The 19,841-nt window shown below is 40.1% G+C and overlaps 1 protein-coding gene across 5 annotated transcripts in view; it reads right to left on the reverse strand.

Annotated features, from left to right (window-relative positions):
- Positions 1 to 19,841, reverse strand: part of shank1 (SH3 and multiple ankyrin repeat domains 1) — a 96,460-nt gene that overhangs the window by 34,812 nt on the left and 41,807 nt on the right. For all 5 annotated transcript variants that reach the window (XM_031318774.2, XM_035996496.1, XM_031318770.2 and 2 more), the window contains exons 8-15: positions 18,755 to 18,871; positions 18,072 to 18,149; positions 17,329 to 17,395; positions 16,825 to 16,994; positions 13,071 to 13,192; positions 10,735 to 10,883; positions 7,175 to 7,288; positions 5,883 to 5,958 (exon numbers count right to left, since the gene is read on the reverse strand). In XM_031318774.2, the coding sequence (XP_031174634.1) occupies positions 5,883 to 5,958; positions 7,175 to 7,288; positions 10,735 to 10,883; positions 13,071 to 13,192; positions 16,825 to 16,994; positions 17,329 to 17,395; positions 18,072 to 18,149; positions 18,755 to 18,871 (893 nt within the window). The remainder of the gene's footprint in view (positions 1 to 5,882; positions 5,959 to 7,174; positions 7,289 to 10,734; positions 10,884 to 13,070; positions 13,193 to 16,824; positions 16,995 to 17,328; positions 17,396 to 18,071; positions 18,150 to 18,754; positions 18,872 to 19,841) is intronic.

Raw genomic sequence — 19,841 nt, forward strand, 5'->3', positions numbered from 1 at the left:
ATGGCTGTTAAAGACCTTTAGACCATAATAAAAAAAAATTTAATACCAATACAATCCAAGGAGGAAAAATGTCTGCTGGGGTTAGAGGAGGAGGAGTCAAAGGGAGGAACGAGGATGAGTAGGATGAGGACAACAACTGAAGTGGAGGGGAATGGAAGAGAAAAAGTTCTCTGTTTGTTTGTCTTTGTCACTACGTGTTCCCAAGTCATAATATCCCTCACTTCTTGTGTTCTTATTAATGACACATTATCAAGTTGAAGCAGTTCATCTCATTAAAAGCCTGGTTTTGTTTACCACGCCTTGTTAAATTGTCATGGCTTGTCCCGTACTGCAGGTTACCAAATATAACAGGTCATGGGTGGGACAGAAGGTGAGGATCAGAGAATGGCAGATAAGATGACTCAGTTTATTAGGGATGGACCATACGGAACATTATGTTGGACTTATCAAAATACTGGATATCAGCCAATCAGGCATGTCCATTTCAAAACTCTTTTATTGTAACTATAACCATCTACAGGTCTAAAGTAAGACAATGTAACTGTTAAAGGGGTGATAGAATGCAAAACCAAGTTTACCTTGTCATAGTTGAATAACGACAGTTTGGTGGGTAAAATAGGCATACATAGAACCTCAAAGTCCCATTGGGGGGTGTGCTTCGCTCGTTGTAAACCAACCAATCAGCGCGCAGCTTATCTAAATATTCACGAGCATACCATATAAGGTAGAAAACCTCTTGTTTCAGTCTGGGGCTGTTTGACACAAGTGCATCTCGCTGCAGCCTGCAGGAAGGCGGGGCTTGATGTCAAGCCCCGCCCACATCAAAGTCAGCCATTTTTCTTTGCTTACGTCACTTGAACGGACCAAGACAGCCTGGTAGCATTTTTTACTATGAAGGAAATGATTTGGATAAATGCCATGTTTTCATTTTGAATCTTTTAATTTTATTTGGAAAATAATATATATATATATATATATATATATATATATATATATATATATATATATATCTATAAAAAATTTAAATGGTCTGAAAGAAAACCAAACATTCACCAATTTAAAAATGACATGAAATTATATTTTCAGGACTGACAAATAAGAAAGCCATCCGGACTCTGAACATTTACAATGCCTTACAACCTCTTTAATGTAAATTTCATGCGCCCCTTTTTCATGTATGTATGTATGCATTTAATGTTTTCAATGTGTTTATGTATCTGTACTTGAATAATAAAGTTTTTTGAATACGAAAAAAAAAAAAAGATGGCCTGGTCTAGCCCAAGGGGGTAAGCTTCTCCTCAGACCGCGAACCTCCTATGACGCCATTTTAATGCTACAAAGCGATCACCTCCCGTTAGCATCCCATTGACTGCCATTCATTTTGACGTCACTTTGACAGAGAATAACTTTACATCTGAAGAGTTTAAAGACTCTATTTGTCCATTGTTTATTTCTAAAGAAACACGACAATGTATAAAAGGCTCCATTACCTTGTACCTCACGTTATGGCTCCGTAGCAGACGTTTTTGTAAAAATAGGCTAACGATTGTGTCATAACCACGCGACTTACTGTCGCATAGTAGAGGAATTACCGTATAGTACAGGAGAAGCGCGCAGGCAGTTTTGTCTCACATTAGCTGTTTAAGTGTAATTACTAATGTTAACTATCATTTTAGTGATCAATAATTAGCCTGTGCCTATGTTATCTCCTTACATATACCTACGCTCTCCGTCTCTGCAAGATTGGGAATGATTGAGATTTCTCTTGGCACAGCTACCAGAAGACTTACAACTTTCAGACACGTTGCTCACGGCACATTTACGTCGTTTCTCTCAGTTGGAGGCTGCGCAGTAACGCTCAGCGCTCACCGGAAAAGTGCTTCTAACGGCCTTCACTGGTCTCCGTCCAGAGCAACGGGATCTGTTGGTCCATGCTTATATACAGTCTATGGTCTAGCCTCGTTTCACATTAGATGATAGAAACTGATGACGTAGGCTAAACACAAACGACATTTCATGCAACAACAGTGAAGTTTTCATGTAGTTAATGTAATTGGACCAGTGTACTTTTTCGTTCATTTGATTTCCGATTTTGAAACGATATCCAAATTTGAAAAAAGGGTCATTTTAAAGCGTGTTAATATTGATGACAATGTGTTCAAACGGAAAACAAGCAATATTTCATTTAATTTAGCCCTCAAAAGTAGAATGGTGTGTTGTTTTGTTATGGACTTTCATATTAACAGCAAGAATTCAGTCTCATTACAACCAAATGTACAAAGGGGTGATTTTGCTTTATTAACAGGTGAACCAGAAGCACAGTGAAACTCTAAAAATTTGAATATCGTGCAAAAGTTCATTTATTTCAGTAATTCAACTTAAAAGGTAAAACTAATATATAGACTTATTACATGCAAAACGAGATATTTCAAGCCTGTATTTGTTATAATTTTGATGATTATGGCTTACAGTTTATGAAAACCCTCAGAAAATTAGAATATTGTGAAAGGGTTCAATATTGTAGGCTCAAACTCTAATCAGCTAATTAATCCAAAACACCTGCAAAGGGTTCCTGAGCCTTTAAATGGTCTCTCTATCTGGTTCAGTAGAATTCACAATCATGCGAGATGCTCCTCAGATATTCGGCTTCACTCAATGACCTGCACAGTAACACACCTAATCTAAGTATTTCAAAAGGTTGAACACACATACAGATGTCTATACAGTAAAATCGCTACGTGATTACCGTTATATCCGAGGGTTGAAGTTGCATTTTAACGGGGCAGTGCAAGTTGCGGCTGTGGTTTAGCTGAAGCTAACGGCGCTTGAGCTTTCACGTTACAATATAAAAGGTGTTGACCGTTGACTTAGCTAGCACGCAAACAGTTAATTTACATGTCTACGAGCATGTTAGCAAACTACACCAAGAGACAAATACCGAGGTATATTGATAGACAGCAGGGGAAACTAGTACTTTCATACTTTTTAGCATTGGCTAATTAGTAACCTGCCTGCTATTAGATGATAGCTTCCGAGCTAGTTAGCAGCTAGCCCCAGAAGCTCATGAAAATAAGGCTTTCACCGCAGCAGTCTTACGTCATTTCCGAACCACTCTTTTCGTTTCAAAAACGGAAATCAAATGAATGAAAAAGTAGACGGGCCCAATTACAGTTCACTGTTGTTGCATGAAATGTTGTTTGTGTTTAGCCACATCAGTTTTCAGTTTGATGTCAAGCCTTCCTGCAGGCTGCAGCGAGAGGCTCCTCGTTTGACAGGGTTGCATTAGTGCTCATAGAACAGCACCCGGGCCATTTTCAGCACAACCAATGTTACATACCCTATTTGGAGACCTTAAGGAACAGTGTGAAATACCTAATATGATCATTCTATCACCCCTTTAAAAAAAGAAACATTTTTGGCATTAGATTAAAAGTCAGGGGATCACAGACATCATAGGATTCATCGTCTGGGAACCATAAATGTCTGTACAAAATTTGGCAATGGAAATCCATCCAATACCAACTGACATTACTATTCCTAATAAAAAAAGAAATCAGCATCAGAGTCTTGAAAATTCATATTGGTCTTACTTTGGTCCTACACTCAGATTATAAAAAGTAAAAACATGGCAGAGGGCATCCCTCTTCATGCCCCCCCCCATCGCTTGCACAAATAAACCATGCATATGTCTTATTTCACCCATTTATAAACACAGAATGCCCTTAGTGCTTCATCCAACCTCTTCATTCCCCTCTCCAACCATCCTCTCCCTTTAGAGTGCCCTTCACTATCTGACCTCCAGATGGAGACACCACAGGGGAGAGAGGGTGATAGAAAGAAAATTAAAAAGTACAGGGGGGTTAGCAATATAGTGATGAATAGAAAGTGAAGGAAGGATGCATCGATGGTCAGGAGATGTGGCCAAATATAGAGGGATGAAAGGAGGAATACGTGAGATATTACATGTAGACTTAAAGGCTGTGAAAGTAGGCCTATGTGAGGGCGGTACTGAGTCCACCATGCCTGCCTGCCTGGCCAAACAAATAGTCTTGGGCTCCATCTGTGCTGCAGTACAAAGCTTCAATTATCCATGATGTGTGTGTTAGAGAGTGTGCACAAACATGTGTGACTGAGTGCGTCGCTTGCATTAAATGTCACTGTTGATGAAAAGCATGTTAATAATAAATGATACTGTGTGCATGTGCGAGATACAGAGGGAGTTAAAGAGAAAACAAAACATGAAAACAAAAATAAAAGCAGGCCTGAAAGAGAAAGTTGAGGAATGATAAAGAATGATGAGTGAAACAAGAGGGAAAGAGAGGCAGAAGGCAGGATTTTGTTTAAATAATACATGATTGATAATGGCTTTATTTCTATGTAAATAATTCTCTCTTTGCTCAGTCCAAGTCATGGACACTGAAATGAGTTTGCGTCAAGGCAGCGCCGTGCTCGCCATGATGCAGATGCAAGGCATTAAAGGGAATGGCATTATATTAGGCTGAATTAATGAGGAGAAGTCACACTCCCAAAGTCAATACAGGAGAGTTTTTCCCACTCATGTGTCAACAGTTCATCCACACAGAAGATCCAGCGAAGTTTCAGTTCCGATTCTATGCTTGAAAAGCATCAACGTTTTCCGGCAAAGTTCTCATGCTGATGAGGTCGCAGTAAGTGGATGACTGTATCAGCGCAAGAAGCAAAATGAGCTTCTATCAAAAGTTAATAATCTCTACTGCTGTTTTCAGATTATTTATGGTTCATCCCATGGAATAGTATTATATATGCATCAATTCAGATAGTTTGGTCATTAAGGGCTGTAATGATGATCGGGTGATTATATGACATCGGTCAACACAACAACAAAAGTTTTAGTCATCAGAGTGGTCCGAAAAGCAGTATTACCATCACAGACATGTATAGCCCACTTAAAAACTACAGCCTGGCAACACAGCTTTGCACCTCAGAGCCAAAAGGCAGACATACTATGGAAGGCACTTACTCTGAAATCCTGATGTGACAAAAATCTGCCTGTCTGCCGAGGTTAAACCCAGCAACACAAGCTAGTCAAAACACAGCTGCTAAACCTGTGCCACGAGGATGGCTCCAGTATGAAAGCAGGCGGATCAGTTTCTAGACCTGAGGCAGTGAGTCCTCACACATCGTCATCCAAGGTATGAATCACTCACAACACATCACATCACACAAATCAAAGTACCACTGGAACGTATGAGTCATCTCATCTCGATAGATGTATACAGTATGTTACCATACAAACAAATCCTGTCTCAACATGTGCTGTGTGTCTAAACATTGAAGCAGCAAGGTCATAATGAAAAGGTTGTCAGTTTGATTTAGATTACCTACTGGGTGGATGGACAAGTTACATCATGCTCTTTAGCAAGGCACTGAACTGAACCTCTTCTTGCCTCAGTAGAGCTGTTCTGTGGCAGATGGTAAAAAACAGCTGTAGTTTCTACCGTCTCTTCGGTGGAACAATATTCTGAATGTAAAGCTGCCCTTCTCTTAACCTTTATTTAACCAGGATGTCTCTGTATCATAATGGGATACTTTCATGCTTTATTCCGGACCTAATTTCACACCAAACAGGCACTGAAGCATTCAAATGTCTTTTTTTGTCAGCCCAAGTGCCCGAATGTGCCCTTGTGTTCAGCTCAAATAGGTAATCTGGTAGGTGAAGTACCACTCTGGTGTGACCTTACCCTTATAAATGAACAATAACCATAACCCTGTGAGCTAAAGCAGAGCCCCTTAGTCATCCACCCCATCTTAGAATCTGTGCAGGTTGTTGCTTCTTTGGATAAAACTGGCAGTCGTTTAGTTTGCTGTACATCAGTGATGGCTCACGGCAAGGTAACTCTTACCTAGGAGCGTCAAAGCTGTCATAGGATCCCACAGTGTAATGGCGGAACAGCCTTTTGGCTCGTTCTCCCCGACTCTCTGAAACACAAAATCACAGGGACATCAGCATGGTCGCACCTGCATTAAATCCATTTGCAACGCTTATTATACAGCAGGCACTGTTTGTCTGTATAATATAATATATCACAGGAGAATCTTTCTTTTACTGGTGGCTTTTCTCCACTGACCTGTAACCGAAACCGAAGACTAATATGTGTATTGGTGCTAAAACAATTACTCACTTGACTGACTGACAAACATTTTTTATAATCTATTAATGGTTTAAAAAAAAATGTCCAAAAGTGTCAAAATATTAGCTGGTTATAGTTTCTCAAATTTGAGGATTTTGCTGATTTCCTTTCCTTTTCTGTATGTCATTATAAATTGAACAGCTTTGTGTTATTGACTGTTGCTTAGACAAGCAGCAATTTGAAGATTTGGACTTATTTTTTTGCCATTTTATTGCCAGCAAAATCAGTCAAAGTAATACTCAATAGATTAATCAATAATTCAAATAATACTTTGTTTATACAGACCTAATGCTTATAATGTTAAATTTACAAGAGAACAAATGTATATATTAAATCAATAGTTCCACATTTTGGAAAATACACTTATTCACTTTCTTGCAGAGTTAGATGAGAAAATTGATACCACTCTCATGTCTGTACAGTGAATATGAACCTACGGCCAGCAGACGGTTAGCTTAGCTTAGCATAAAGACTAGAAAATAGGGGAAACAGGTAGCTTGTTCTGTCCAAAGGTGACAAAATCTGTCTACCAGCACCTCTTAAAGCTCACTAATTAACAAGTTATATACCTTGTTTAGGGTAAATATGAAACTCCTGATGGTGATGCTGGTTATTTTTCAGGATGAGCGCACTGTGTGTGTGTGTGTGTGTGTGTGTGTGTGTTCTTGTTTAACTATATTCATGGGATCCAAAGACCGGGAGTCCAGTATACTTGTGGGGTCCGGACAGCTTTGTGGGGCCAAAATGCTGGACCCCACAAGTTTAAAGGCTGTTTGAGGGTTAAGACTTGGTTTTAGGATTAGGGTTAGAATTAGGTTATGGTTAGGGTGAGGGTAAGGGTTACGGTTAGGCATTTAGTTGTGATGGTTAAGGTTAGGGTGAGGGGCTAGGGAATGCATTATGTCAATGACGTGTCCCCACAAAGATAGTGCCACACACTATGTGTGTGTGTGTGTGTGTGTGTGTGTGTGTGTGTGTGTGTGTGTGTGACTGGTGGTGATCACCTGATCGGTTGTCTTGGCTTCGAAGCATTACTTCCTCCACACAGTCAGAGGGGAACCAGCCTGTGCGACCTCTGACCGTCCCCTCCCAGTACCCGCCCTCGCCAACACTCAACACTAGAGGAGGGGGGAGGGCAGGAAAGGGCAGCATATCAGGAAAAGGCAACACAACATGCACCAACACACAGACACCAATTAGAAATGAACACACGCAAAAAGACATCAACATTATACAGACAGAAAAGAAATAATGTAGAGACACACGGACATGCAAACCTCCTACATACTCACCAAGACATACATACCTGGCGACACCTTAGACTTACTCACAAACACACACATATTCATACCTGCAGACATTGAATACAAACATATATAGAGAACTTACACTCATGTTAGGACATGGCCATTTTACAAACTTATCTGATGATGACACTTGGATGTGGCCTGTGTGCTGATTGTCCTCTGAGACTGAGACAAGAATTTCCTGTCACGCTTTAGTAAAATAAATTTTTAAGTTTTTGGTGTTGTTTATCAATTCTAGTCAACTCACAGTTTTCTCAAGAGATGCTTAAAGTGATTGACATTTTGGGAAATTTGTTTATTGCTTTTCTGCTGGGAGTGAGATGAGAAGATTGATACCACTTGACCACTCTATATATACAGCGTTGGGGAGTAGCGGAATACATGTACCGGCGTTACGTATTCAGAATACAAATTATGAGTAGCTGTATTCCGTTACAGTTACAATTTAAATAGTTGGTATTTAGAATACAGTTACAATGTTGAAATCAATGGATTACATGACGATACTTCTCTGTTTCACGAGTTTATTCACTCTCGCAACTCCATGCATTTCCCAGAAGCCCTAATATGAAAATGAAAAAATTAGCTATTTGCGTGATCACTGATAGAGGTAGAGATGGAGCCGGAACCGGCACAACAGAGCCAGGGCAGGAATGCGTTTCTATCTTGGAAATTCAAACAGCATTTCACATTAAAGAAAGAGAAGGGAGAACGAAATATAACTGTGCAACCTCTGCTTGCCAGCAACCAACTTCCTTTCAGCATCCAAATTACTCCATCTCCAACCTGAAGAAGCATCTTAAAGTAAGTCTTTTTTTTTATTAGTCAAGGGTAGTCGTCTGCTGTAGTTTTACTGGTCACCTTGCTATTTTGTAGTTGACTGTTGTTGCGACTTTACATTCTCCTACGTGCTGATTTACTATCCCCAGAGCTGTTGAAAGACTGACTAGCCCCGTTTGACATGTTAGCTAACGTTAGCTAAAATTAATTTGTGGTAGCTTCAAGACTGCGGTTAGATTTTTGTAGTATGCAGTTCGGGACTACGAATCCAAAAATCTATCTGCTTGTTTAGGTACACATTCAGCCAGTTGGAACAGAAGAACACACGGGAATAGGCCTGTTTAGTAAGCTGTATGTGATGGATGCATTCCTACTTATAAAATGCAATTCAATGTGGAAGTAATCCAAGTATTCCAAATACGTTACTCAGATTGAGTACATAACATAACGGAATACGTTACAAATTACATTTTTGGGCATGTATTCTGTATTCTGTATTCTGATCTCTTCAACTGCATCATCGACCATCTGATGTCTAGGGTTTGTGAGCGGGTTCCTGGACTGTCCCTTGGCAGTTACCACCTGACTGACCTGGAGTACGCTTACGACACCATCCTGCTCAGCACGTCCTACAGCCAGCTGAGAGACGCTCTGGCCATATACAGTGAAGAGGCGGAGAAGCTCGGCCTCCAGGTGAGCTGGACGAAAACCAAGCTCATGCATATCGGTGACAGACCACATCCACCTTCCCTGCGGCTTGGCAATGACATTGTAGAGCCTGTCAAGAACTTTGTGTATCTGGGATCCATAGTGACAGATAACGGGGGCCTAAAACCAGAGATCACCCGTAGAAGAGCCCTGGCTGCGTCAGCCCTGCAGTCTCTCTGGAAACCACTCTGGCGACACCAGACCATCTCACGCAAGACGAAGCTCCGGATTTACAACTCAGCAGTACTCTCCATCCTGCTTTATGGTTCGGAGACATGGCCCCTAAATAAGACACTGGCTGCAAGATTAGATGGCTTTGATAGCAGGGCTCTCAGAACTCTTGAGAACATCAGGTGGCCCCAGCAGGTTTCCAATCAAGTGCTTAGAGCCCGCACGTGCCAGCCCAGAGCATCCTGCCTGGCTGCACAACGTCGTACCCGCTGGTTCGGCCATGTTCTCCGCCTTCCTTACGACCATCCGACGAGAGCCATTCTCCAATTTGATCCGAGGGCCGCAGGCTGGAGATGACCACGAGGTAAACCCCGCACCCGATGGCTAGACGTTCTTGCGGGCGACCTCCAACAACTTGGAGTTGCAGTGGAAGATGCGGAGCAGCTGGCACAAGACCGTCAGCTCTGGAAACAACTGGTTCATCTGGTCGGCTCAACGCACAGGGATAGGATACCCCCCTACCCATCGCAGGAGCCAAATAGATAGATAGATAGATTCTGTATACGTTTTGAAAGTATCCTTCCCAACACTGTATATATATATATATATATATATATATATATATATATATGAGAAACTCTGCAGCTCAACACAGCTTTCAGCCACTTTTAGCTCATTTATTTATTATTTTGGTTGTCCTGAATGGTTGAATCTCACCATTGTCTTCAGCTGTGTCACCATATACTGTAACTTGTAGGCAGAAGCAAAACACAGATAAGCTGTACCAGAGCTTATATTGGACCTACATTAGTCAGGTAGCTATAAATAAAACATCAATGGAATGCTCACTATGCCCTGTGTCTGCTGGATGTGTAAGTAGGCATTTGTTTGGTAAGACGTGAGCCGTAACACCTTAATAAGCCAATGTAAGTTTTGGATGTGAGTATTAGCTATGGTGTTGTTATCAGTGGATATTTTCCCATGCAGTGTTAGCTAATGGTAGATAAAGTAAATGTTCTTGTGATGCAGCATCTTACTTTGTGTCCAAAATACTTATCAGTTAGATAAATGGTGTTAGCTTAAAAACTGTAATTATATCTCAATTCTGGAATTGTTAAACCCCTGCAGTCAGCAGCTTATATATATATATATATATATATATATATATATATATATATATATATATAGTAACTATTTGGGGCTACGCCAAAGCCTTAAACAGAGAGGGATTCTGCACATGTAACCTTTTGTTACATTTACATTTTTTAAAAGGTGTCTGTAATGTTGCTTTGCATGTTTCTGAATGTGCCTTCAATTCACTTTTACAAGTGTGTGGATGTCAAAGTTAATTCATGTGGAGATTAGTACCAGCCTAAACAGCCTCACAAACACTGACTCCCAACCAGACAGTTTGAATTCACATGGAAGACAAAATGCAGTATGACACACAAACACACACACACACACACACCCACACACACACACACGCACACGCACACACACACACACACACACACACACACACACACACACACACACACACACACACACACACACACACACACTGTGTATCATGACATGAAAATGCATATACGCACCTTTGACCCTGTCTCCTTTACTGAAGCTGATTTCTCGCTCTCCTTGGGCAGAGTTTGATCGAGTAGCTACAAAGACTCGTCCCGGGACAGCGCTGTAGAGGCGTCTCCGCTGGCCTGCGTTTTGTCCAGCTGCACTGGCAGGGACGGGCCTGGATGGAAGGGAGCAGAAGGTGAGGCGGATGATTTGAGACTGAAGCTCTCTATACATATGGGTGACCAAATTACTGAATGCAATACCAGCCAGTTTTCCAAAAATGTGCCTAAACAGTCAGAACAGGGTTCTCTGTTAGGTCACATGTTAATGGTTTGATTTATGATCTTTGTAGGTCTTTACACTCACTTAAATCTGTTGTTATATACCTTATATCTAGAATCACTTCCACCTTTCAATACTTTTAAAAACCTATTAAAGTCAACTCTGACTGAAGTGTAATTGCTTTTAACTAGGTGCCCTTTAAGTTGTACAGTATGTCTGTATTAGCTTAAGTTAAAGGGATACTTCACCGATTTAGCATTAAAATTTGTATCAGCAGAAACACTGTAGTATTTTTGAATGACCGTGCTTCACTCCCTCATGTCACCCTGAGACGAGAGATCTCTGTATTGTGGGTCTGGATGTCGTAAAACGACAATTTTTGCGTCATCAGAAGATGGCTTTGCCCAGAGGCAATGGACTACAGCCAGTAGTAGGAGCTACTTCCGCATGTTTTCAACCAGCCCATAGGAGGTTGGACTGTCGTCTTTCTCCGAAGATTGCCAAGGCAAAACGAGCGTCAGCCATCTTGAATCCTCGCTTACTGGCTTCTCAGCAGAAAACTTTTAGATAGTAATAACAATTATGTGCACTCAAACTACCGCACACGTGTACCACCGGGATACATTGGTACAGATCGGAGAATATGCAGGACACTTTATTACAGACGGAATACTCGACACACTACGCGAGTTTCGCCCGCCGACTATGGAGACCAGCGGTGTTGCTCGATGCATCTGGCCGGTAAAGGGACATCATCAGCGGGGAACGTTGAACGAGTGTGCCGGTGGAAAGCTAACGCTAGCCGGCTACCTGTTCCATCTATCCTGTTTGCAAGTGTCCGCTCATTAGACAACAAACTGGACTACATCCAACTTCAACGAAACTCCCAACGCAAGTTCAGAGACTGTTTTGTTTTTGTTGTTGTGGAAACATTGCTGTATCGGACTATCCAGCTTCCAGGCCGGCTGCTCTAGCTAGCTAGTCGAGGTGGGCTGTGTTAACACGGACTGCCTGGTGCAGAAATGGGGTGCTTTTATCCAACTGCTGGTGGAGTTTGTGACTGTAAAATGCCGACCATTCTACATTCCACGCAAATTTACAGCTGTGTTTAAACTCGGTGTTTACAGAGTTTACAGCCGACAAGCGCTAATGCTAGTATACGTGTTAGCTGAACTTTACGGAGCATATAATGTGGGTGCAGTGCACTAAATGTAGCCTGTTTCGTATGTCGTTTTTATATAATGTCGTTTTTATATATTTTAATTGTGTAACCACTTGAGCCATGGTGAAACGTTGTTTCGTGTATATGGTTGAAATGACAATAAAACACACTAAAGTTGAGTTGACTATCTCACTGTCTGTCTGTCAACGGTAGGCGTGGCTTGGGACGCTAAAGCAGCGAAGCAAGTGCATTCTGGGATTTGGTGTCTTTCATCCACATGAGCCAAAAACACATTTTCTGGCTTTTCTCGGCCTAGAAGCCACCAATTTCTAAAAAGAATTCACATTTCTACCACATAAGTGACCCAATTTAAAGATATATTCATCTTTTCAATGGTGAAATATCCCTTTAAGTGTAATGTCTTGTTTGTGTTCTAGTATGTATAGTGTAGATTTGTGGTGTAGTATGTAACTTTTGTCCTGTCTTTTATGTATTTTGAAACTTTTTGCCGCCAGTCTCGGCCAGGACTCCCTGGGAGAAGAGTTACTGTAACTCAATGGGACTTTTCCTGGATAAATAAAGGTTGAATGAATTATTGTGGTTTAATACAGATCTTAACTAACCTTAACTAACACTAATATAACATCTATATTTTGCACCACAAAAACAGACATTTGAAGACCTAAGAAACCATATTTAAGACTAAAACCTAAACATTTAAGCACCTTTACAACCTTTTAAGACCTTAACTCCTTAACATTTAAGGGACTCTTTTGGGATGTGCAGACATCCAGTAGAAGTTCTCAAACGTACTTCAACCAGCCTAGATGAACTAGCAGTATTCTACACTTGGAAAAGTAGAAGAGAGGTTCTTGTTCAGCAGCATCTTGTTTTCAGATGTCAGCCTTTGCCACTCACCCCTGTCTCCGACTCTGCCGGCTCCTGTCCTCCTTGTCTCCGATCCTTCCACGGGACGGGGAACGCGTCCTTGCCCCTCTGGGACTGCTGGAGCTGCGCAGGGTTCCTGTATGTTTGTATCCCTGAGAGAGACAGATAGGGAGAAAGACAAGAAAAATATATTTCATGAAAGATGTTTACAGCATGTCAGAAAAAAAAATTGATTGATGTGCATAGGTCCTGAGTATGTGTGTGTATTTCGCTGTGTACATATTTGTAGCTACATATAATATTATGCATATGATATTGTATCACCATTATAAATTGGAATAATAATAAATAAAGTGTATATTTATGCAAAGCTGTGATCACAGGTATTTTTTTTGGATGTTGTTTCTGTTTTTGTTTTAAGTGTCTGTATAATTCAAAATACATTTACCCAAATTAAACTCACTTCAGAGCATTTTCTATTTTGCTATTCATTATATTGTTAACTACTTTATCTTCTTCTCGTCGCTGTGTAACATTTTTTTATGACTTCCATATCTATAATTAGTGGGAATGCTGATTCAGCAGCATTCCAACTATTGTTATTCGGTTCTTTATTTATTATTCCATATACGTTTTTTGGTCGTCTGTAACTTCTGCATACGTTCAGCTATTAAAACCATTCAACTATCAAAATCTTCAGCTCTTTCAGCAGATGATGGGACTTCAACCTTTTTTCTACTATTTCTACTTTCTTTAAAATTAAGCTTTTAAACATTTCATTTTAACATTAAAGTCAATGAGAGCGGGCTTCAAATTCTTCAAATCCTCTTCTGCTTTAAAATGTATCTCCTCCTACATTCTTTCACCTACAGACGTGATTCAAATTTTAAACTATTCACGAAAAATTCTGCTATTCAGGGTCTACTATGCATTTTGATTAGCCTGACAAGCCAGACCCACATCAAGATGTTGGGTCTGGAAACTCACCATTGGCAGGGCTCAATCGGAGGGGCGGGATAAACGGTTGTCTTTTAAACTCCCTCTGCACTCATAGCCAACTAGAGCAACGCTAGTTGATAGATTCAACTTTTGCCGTATCCGGTCAGCAAAACTCCGAACACATCTTCCTTTTTTAAGAATGACTTCAGTGCTTAAAGGTCTCATGACATGGTGCTCTTTGGATGCTTTTATATAGGCCTTAGTGGTCCCCTAATACTGTATCTGAAGTCTCTTTCCCGAAATTCAGCCTTGGTGCAGAATTACAGCCACTAGAGCCAGTCCCACAATGAGCTTTCCTTAGGATGTGCCATTTCTGTATCTGTAGCTATTGAGAAGGAGAGAGAGGGGGGGGCAAGGTGGAGAGTGGGGGTTGTTTTCAAGTAGGAGGGAACCGTTGCAACTCTGCCGTCCTTATGTTAAGCCCGCCCACCGACTCTATACACGATGTGATTGGCCTGACCAGAATTTGTTTTTTCCAGCTCGCAAGCCAACGGAGATTGACTGAGCCTAGACTGCTAGACAGCTAGACTGACCCTGGCTGCAAATTACATTTGCTGCCGCTAGGGTGCGTCGAGATTTCTAGGCTACGTTTTGATATCTTTTACAGTTTTTGTGAAAAAGCTGTTTAAGTTTAGTTTTCTACATTTATAATGGGTGTGTATTGCAAGACTTAGAGTGGATGATGTCATCGGCCAGAGCACAGAGCCTTAAAAAAATTATCTTTGTCCCTTCTATATAAATTGCTCTCACACCCACAATTTTTACTTGTCATGCACAATTTATACATCAAAACATAGGTATTCTTGTCTAGTTTCAGCCAATGTGCTCATTTATGCGATACGAGTTATACATTTGGCTCGTGAGCTTCCAAATGACAACAGTTCCAAATCTTCCTCAATTCGCTGCCCTGTTAAACATTGTCCACATTTCCCAACAAAACACAGAGCGAACCACTTTTTTAAATCACTGATATGCCCACACGCACACGCACACACACATACACACACGCACATAGACACACACACACACACACACACATATACACTCACACGCGCGCACACATACACACACATACACACACACACGCACAAACATACACACACACACGCAGACACACAGACACACAGACACACGCACACAGTCACACACACAGACACACACACACACACACAGACCCAAGGACACAGACAGACACACACACACACAGACACACTTACACAAAACACACACACACAAACAGACACAGAGAAACACACACACAGACACACACAAACACATACACAGACACAGAAACACACACACACACACAGACACATGAACGCATGCACGCACACACACACACACACACACACACACACACACACACACACACACACACACACACAAATATACAAACAAACACATACACACACTCACACATACAAGGACACACAGAAACACACAGAAACACACACACACAGACACACACACAGACACACATACACACACAGACACACAGACACACAGACACACATACACGCACACACACACACATATACACACACACACACACACACACACAAACACACAGACACACATACACGCACACACACACACATTCACACAGACACACAAACACACAGACACACTCGCACACACACACACACACACACACACACACTGTTTTCCAGATTTTTGTGCAGTGCAATGCATTTGAGCTTTAAGATTTTTCATATAATTTGCTTCATATTTCTGCATTTGTGAGTCTTCTCTACTTATTCATTATCAGTTAGAAAATATACTCAGACCTCACAATGTTCTACATATTTTGTCACTGTTCAACTTTTAAAGCCAACAATTCAGTTTAGCATAAGCTTTTAACTTTTTAATGAAATTCATACTTATTAAACAATTTCTCACTACTTCTTCTTACGGATTTAAGCTATTAAGCCAGTTTAGCTTTAGCAATTTAGCTATTCAGCATTCCCACGCATTTTCTGCAGGAAATGCATTTTCTAGTTAATTATAAAAACTCTCCTAATGCTATTGATTTATTCCATGATGTTGTATGTTCATGGGCTATCACTCAACATGATTACTTGTCTGCAACATTGCACATAACTGAAATATATGCACATAGATAGCTTATGTGAGAAAGCATGATATAAGTTGCTGCAATGAGTACTGTTCACCACTAGAGGCAATAAAGGTCATCCATTATATAGTATAATGTCCCTTCAAATTTTATAATTTGTGTATGAATAATTGAGATGCAGCTGCTCAAGCTTCCATTTGTGCAAGGAAACTATAGTATACATATCTGGGTATTTACCATTTCTCCAAGCTGTCAGGTCAATCATACTCACGTGCAAATTAGTCAAATACATTCAATACCTTCTTAGCTGACTTCTGAAGGAGTCAATAAATAAATATCCAGGAGCAGTTTGTACTTGAGAGTAAGTATCTACAACGTTATGTAAGTATTTTTTGTAATAACAACATTATTCAGTCATTCAATGTGTGTAGGTGTTCATTGAGGAGTAACTCTAAATTCTTTTGAGAGGTCAAAAGCACCAGAACACTTATTAACTGGACTTCGAGGTGAGGTTGTTTTTTCAACTGCTGTTTTCAATGTCAATAATCAATTTGGAAACTCAACTTGTAAGTCAACATGGATGAGAAGTCCTTGAGGTTCTCAGGATCTTGGAAGTTTTTAATTCTATTACAACTGAGCAAACTCAATCTGCTGATGACGACTATTTGTGTGATCCAGTTGAAAGCTATAGACACACACACACACACACACCTGCACAGAGACAATATTGGTCCCTGGGGCGTTGGGCACCGCCATCCAGTCTGGCAGGTTCATGCTGCTGTCACTGTTGGCCCGGAGGAAGGGATGAGGGTTGGGTATCGTCAGTGTCCGGGTGCTCTCCCGCCTCTGGGGGGCATACTTTGGAGACTCCACAAAGGGAACTGGAAGGTGAGGGGAGAAAAAAGTGACCATAATATCAGATTTTCTTTGTCACAGTTTGTTTTCTTTGCCACTGCTCCCATTTTGCACATCCACATACTCTGTATACTCTAATCTATTTATCTTAATACTTTCAATTTCAACATGTTGTCTAGAGTATTCCTTATATTCTATTTTTCATTGCTGCTCCAATTAGGACTTGTTGATTCAAGGCCTAATTTCCCCCGTGAAGAGCCAATCATGTATCATTTTAGATCAACAAAATATCTAAGATTACAGGACATTACACATCTCCGAACTGGCACCCAAAATTCAGACCAGACATCAGCTACTTACCCACATCTGTATCCCGGTGGTTTTTGATAATTTCTCCCAGCTCAAAATGGCCAGACATAACAGCCACCTGATGAAAACACACATGGACACACACATACAATCTTTTTTAATACAGTCATATGGCAAATAAATGCACAAAATGTAAGGGTGGAACAAACTGTTTACTATTTCTCTTGTAATTACAGTAGGTAGCTGGGTGTTTTTACTGAAGTATTATTCTTCTGTATTTTATAAATATATATAAATATTTTATTTGTCTGCGCTCTAAACTTGCACCTCTAATGGGCAAATTTACAAGTGATGAAAACCAGATTTGTGCTGTTTTCTTGAAAAATAATAATGCAACAAAAACATATGAGTACTCTGGCATGAGACCATATTTTATGTATTCTTTTCACTATTGCACAAAAGCTTTTGACCGTTTCTTTTTTACAAACTACACAGGTCAGCACACAATCTGGCAAATTTCAATGCTTTCTCCCTGTTATCTCATCTCTCCACACACACAAACACAAAACACAACAGATTGTCTCAGCTGGCTTTTTCTGCACTGACAAAGTTAATATATCTAGATTAAGGGGTCACACACAATCCTGCCACCTGGGACCTCTGTGTTCATCGCAGCACAATAACGGTTTAAAGTGAAATTAGGCCCTGGCACTTTCTGCTACGTTAACTTAATAAGACACAACCATACAACCAACCAACACGCATAATTACCCAGCTAGGCACTCAGCCATTACCTGAAAGGGGGTTTGCCCACTGCTGTTCTTTGTGTCTTTATTTGCTCCCCGGTAGAGCAGAATTCGTGAACAGCTTTCCTGCAACAAAAAGGACTGATTATTGTACATTAGTCATAGAAAATTGTATAACTTAATGTAGCAAAGCATGTTATCTGTTCACATGTATGCTTGGCTTTAGAAAGCACAGTATTCTTTTTTTTTGACTTAGTGTGCATTCCCTTCTGCTATAAAGATACTGCAAATATGTTGAATATTAAATATTCTACTGCATGAAACATGCTTTTAAAACAAAGTGGGGTGAAATTTCAACAGTGTTATATAGAAATGGAATCAAAATCTAGTTTGTCTTAAATTAAATCTTAAACATGTTTGTTGACAAAAGGTTTATAATGCATAACAGCATTCACACCTAATCAAATAAAATGAAAATATACAAATAAACAGATTTAGGTTAATATCTATTTTAAATTGCTCTGATTTCATCTATTTTAGCTGAGAAGATACATATTTTATTTAGAATTGAGGAATTACGGAGTTTTTAGGTTCAGGGTGCTGAACTTTAAAAGGTGTATCAATTATATTGCAAAGATAAAGAGCATTTATGTGTCTTTCACCTTGTTACACTGTATGTTCAAAGATTTAAGGTGATTTATCGTAACTTTTTATCGAAAAAGAGTGTCTACCTTGTTGTATAAAGCACAGATGTGCAAGGCAGTGTTTCCAGAGGCATTCTGGGAGGAAGAATCAGCCCCGTAGAAAAGGAGGTGCTCCAGATGCTGCGAGTTACCATGCTGACAGGCCTGAGAGAGGATGAACAGATTGTTGAGGAGCGATGGAAGGAGAAGATGTGCAAAAGGCAAAGAGTTTGTTAAGGAGGAAAACAAGATATACAGAAGAGTGAAAATGGACAGATTTATGTGGTTGTTTAATAAAGACAACAGAGAAGCCGAGAAGCAAACAAGGATTAAGAACAGACAGCGACACAGGGAGAGGAACAAGGTGATAGCTAAATGACACCACATTTAATTAACACCACCTCCAAACTCAGAGGGCAAACACAAGTGAGATCCAATGATAACAATAATCGTACAATCATCATCATAAGGACACACACATAAAGCAACACCATACAGTGGAAATCAAGTTATTATTATTAGTCATTGGTTATTTATGTTATCAATTATGCCATGGACACATTAAATGTTTATTTCACATTGGCTGGCAGCTCTCCATTGCAATCACACATAAGGACACTTACTTTAGGTCAATAACTTAATGGATCAATTTGTGGGGAATGGATATTAAACTACGGGTAATCATAGCAACAGTACTTTTGTCTCATGCTGTATTATATGCCAGTTAACTCTCTGGTGCACTACAAATATTTAGTTTAAAAAAATGACTATTTCAACTTTTTATCCTTTGGTAAGGGACAATAGTATAAATTTGTGAATCTGAGAAAAACATGTATTCACTGGAGTAAATCTTCACCTATACCTCATTCATTATTTTCTTTCAGAGGGCCTCGAGGCTGATTCAATCCTGCAAAAAAACTGCATTCACACAGAGAATACTTCTAATTTTGGAAGGGGTTGGGGGGGCATGGGAATATCCAAATTTGAAGATATCAGTCTCAGTAAAAAATATAGACTTATGGTAGATCCAATCCAAGTATCAATGCTAAACATGTAAATCAAATCCAACTCAACACACAGACACATAGAGAATAAGATGGAAGTTAAAGAGACGATGCTGATGAAGTATGGGTGA

This window comes from Sander lucioperca, chromosome 21 (assembly GCF_008315115.2).
Source record: "Sander lucioperca isolate FBNREF2018 chromosome 21, SLUC_FBN_1.2, whole genome shotgun sequence".
In the NCBI taxonomy this organism is placed as follows: domain Eukaryota; kingdom Metazoa; phylum Chordata; class Actinopteri; order Perciformes; family Percidae; genus Sander; species Sander lucioperca.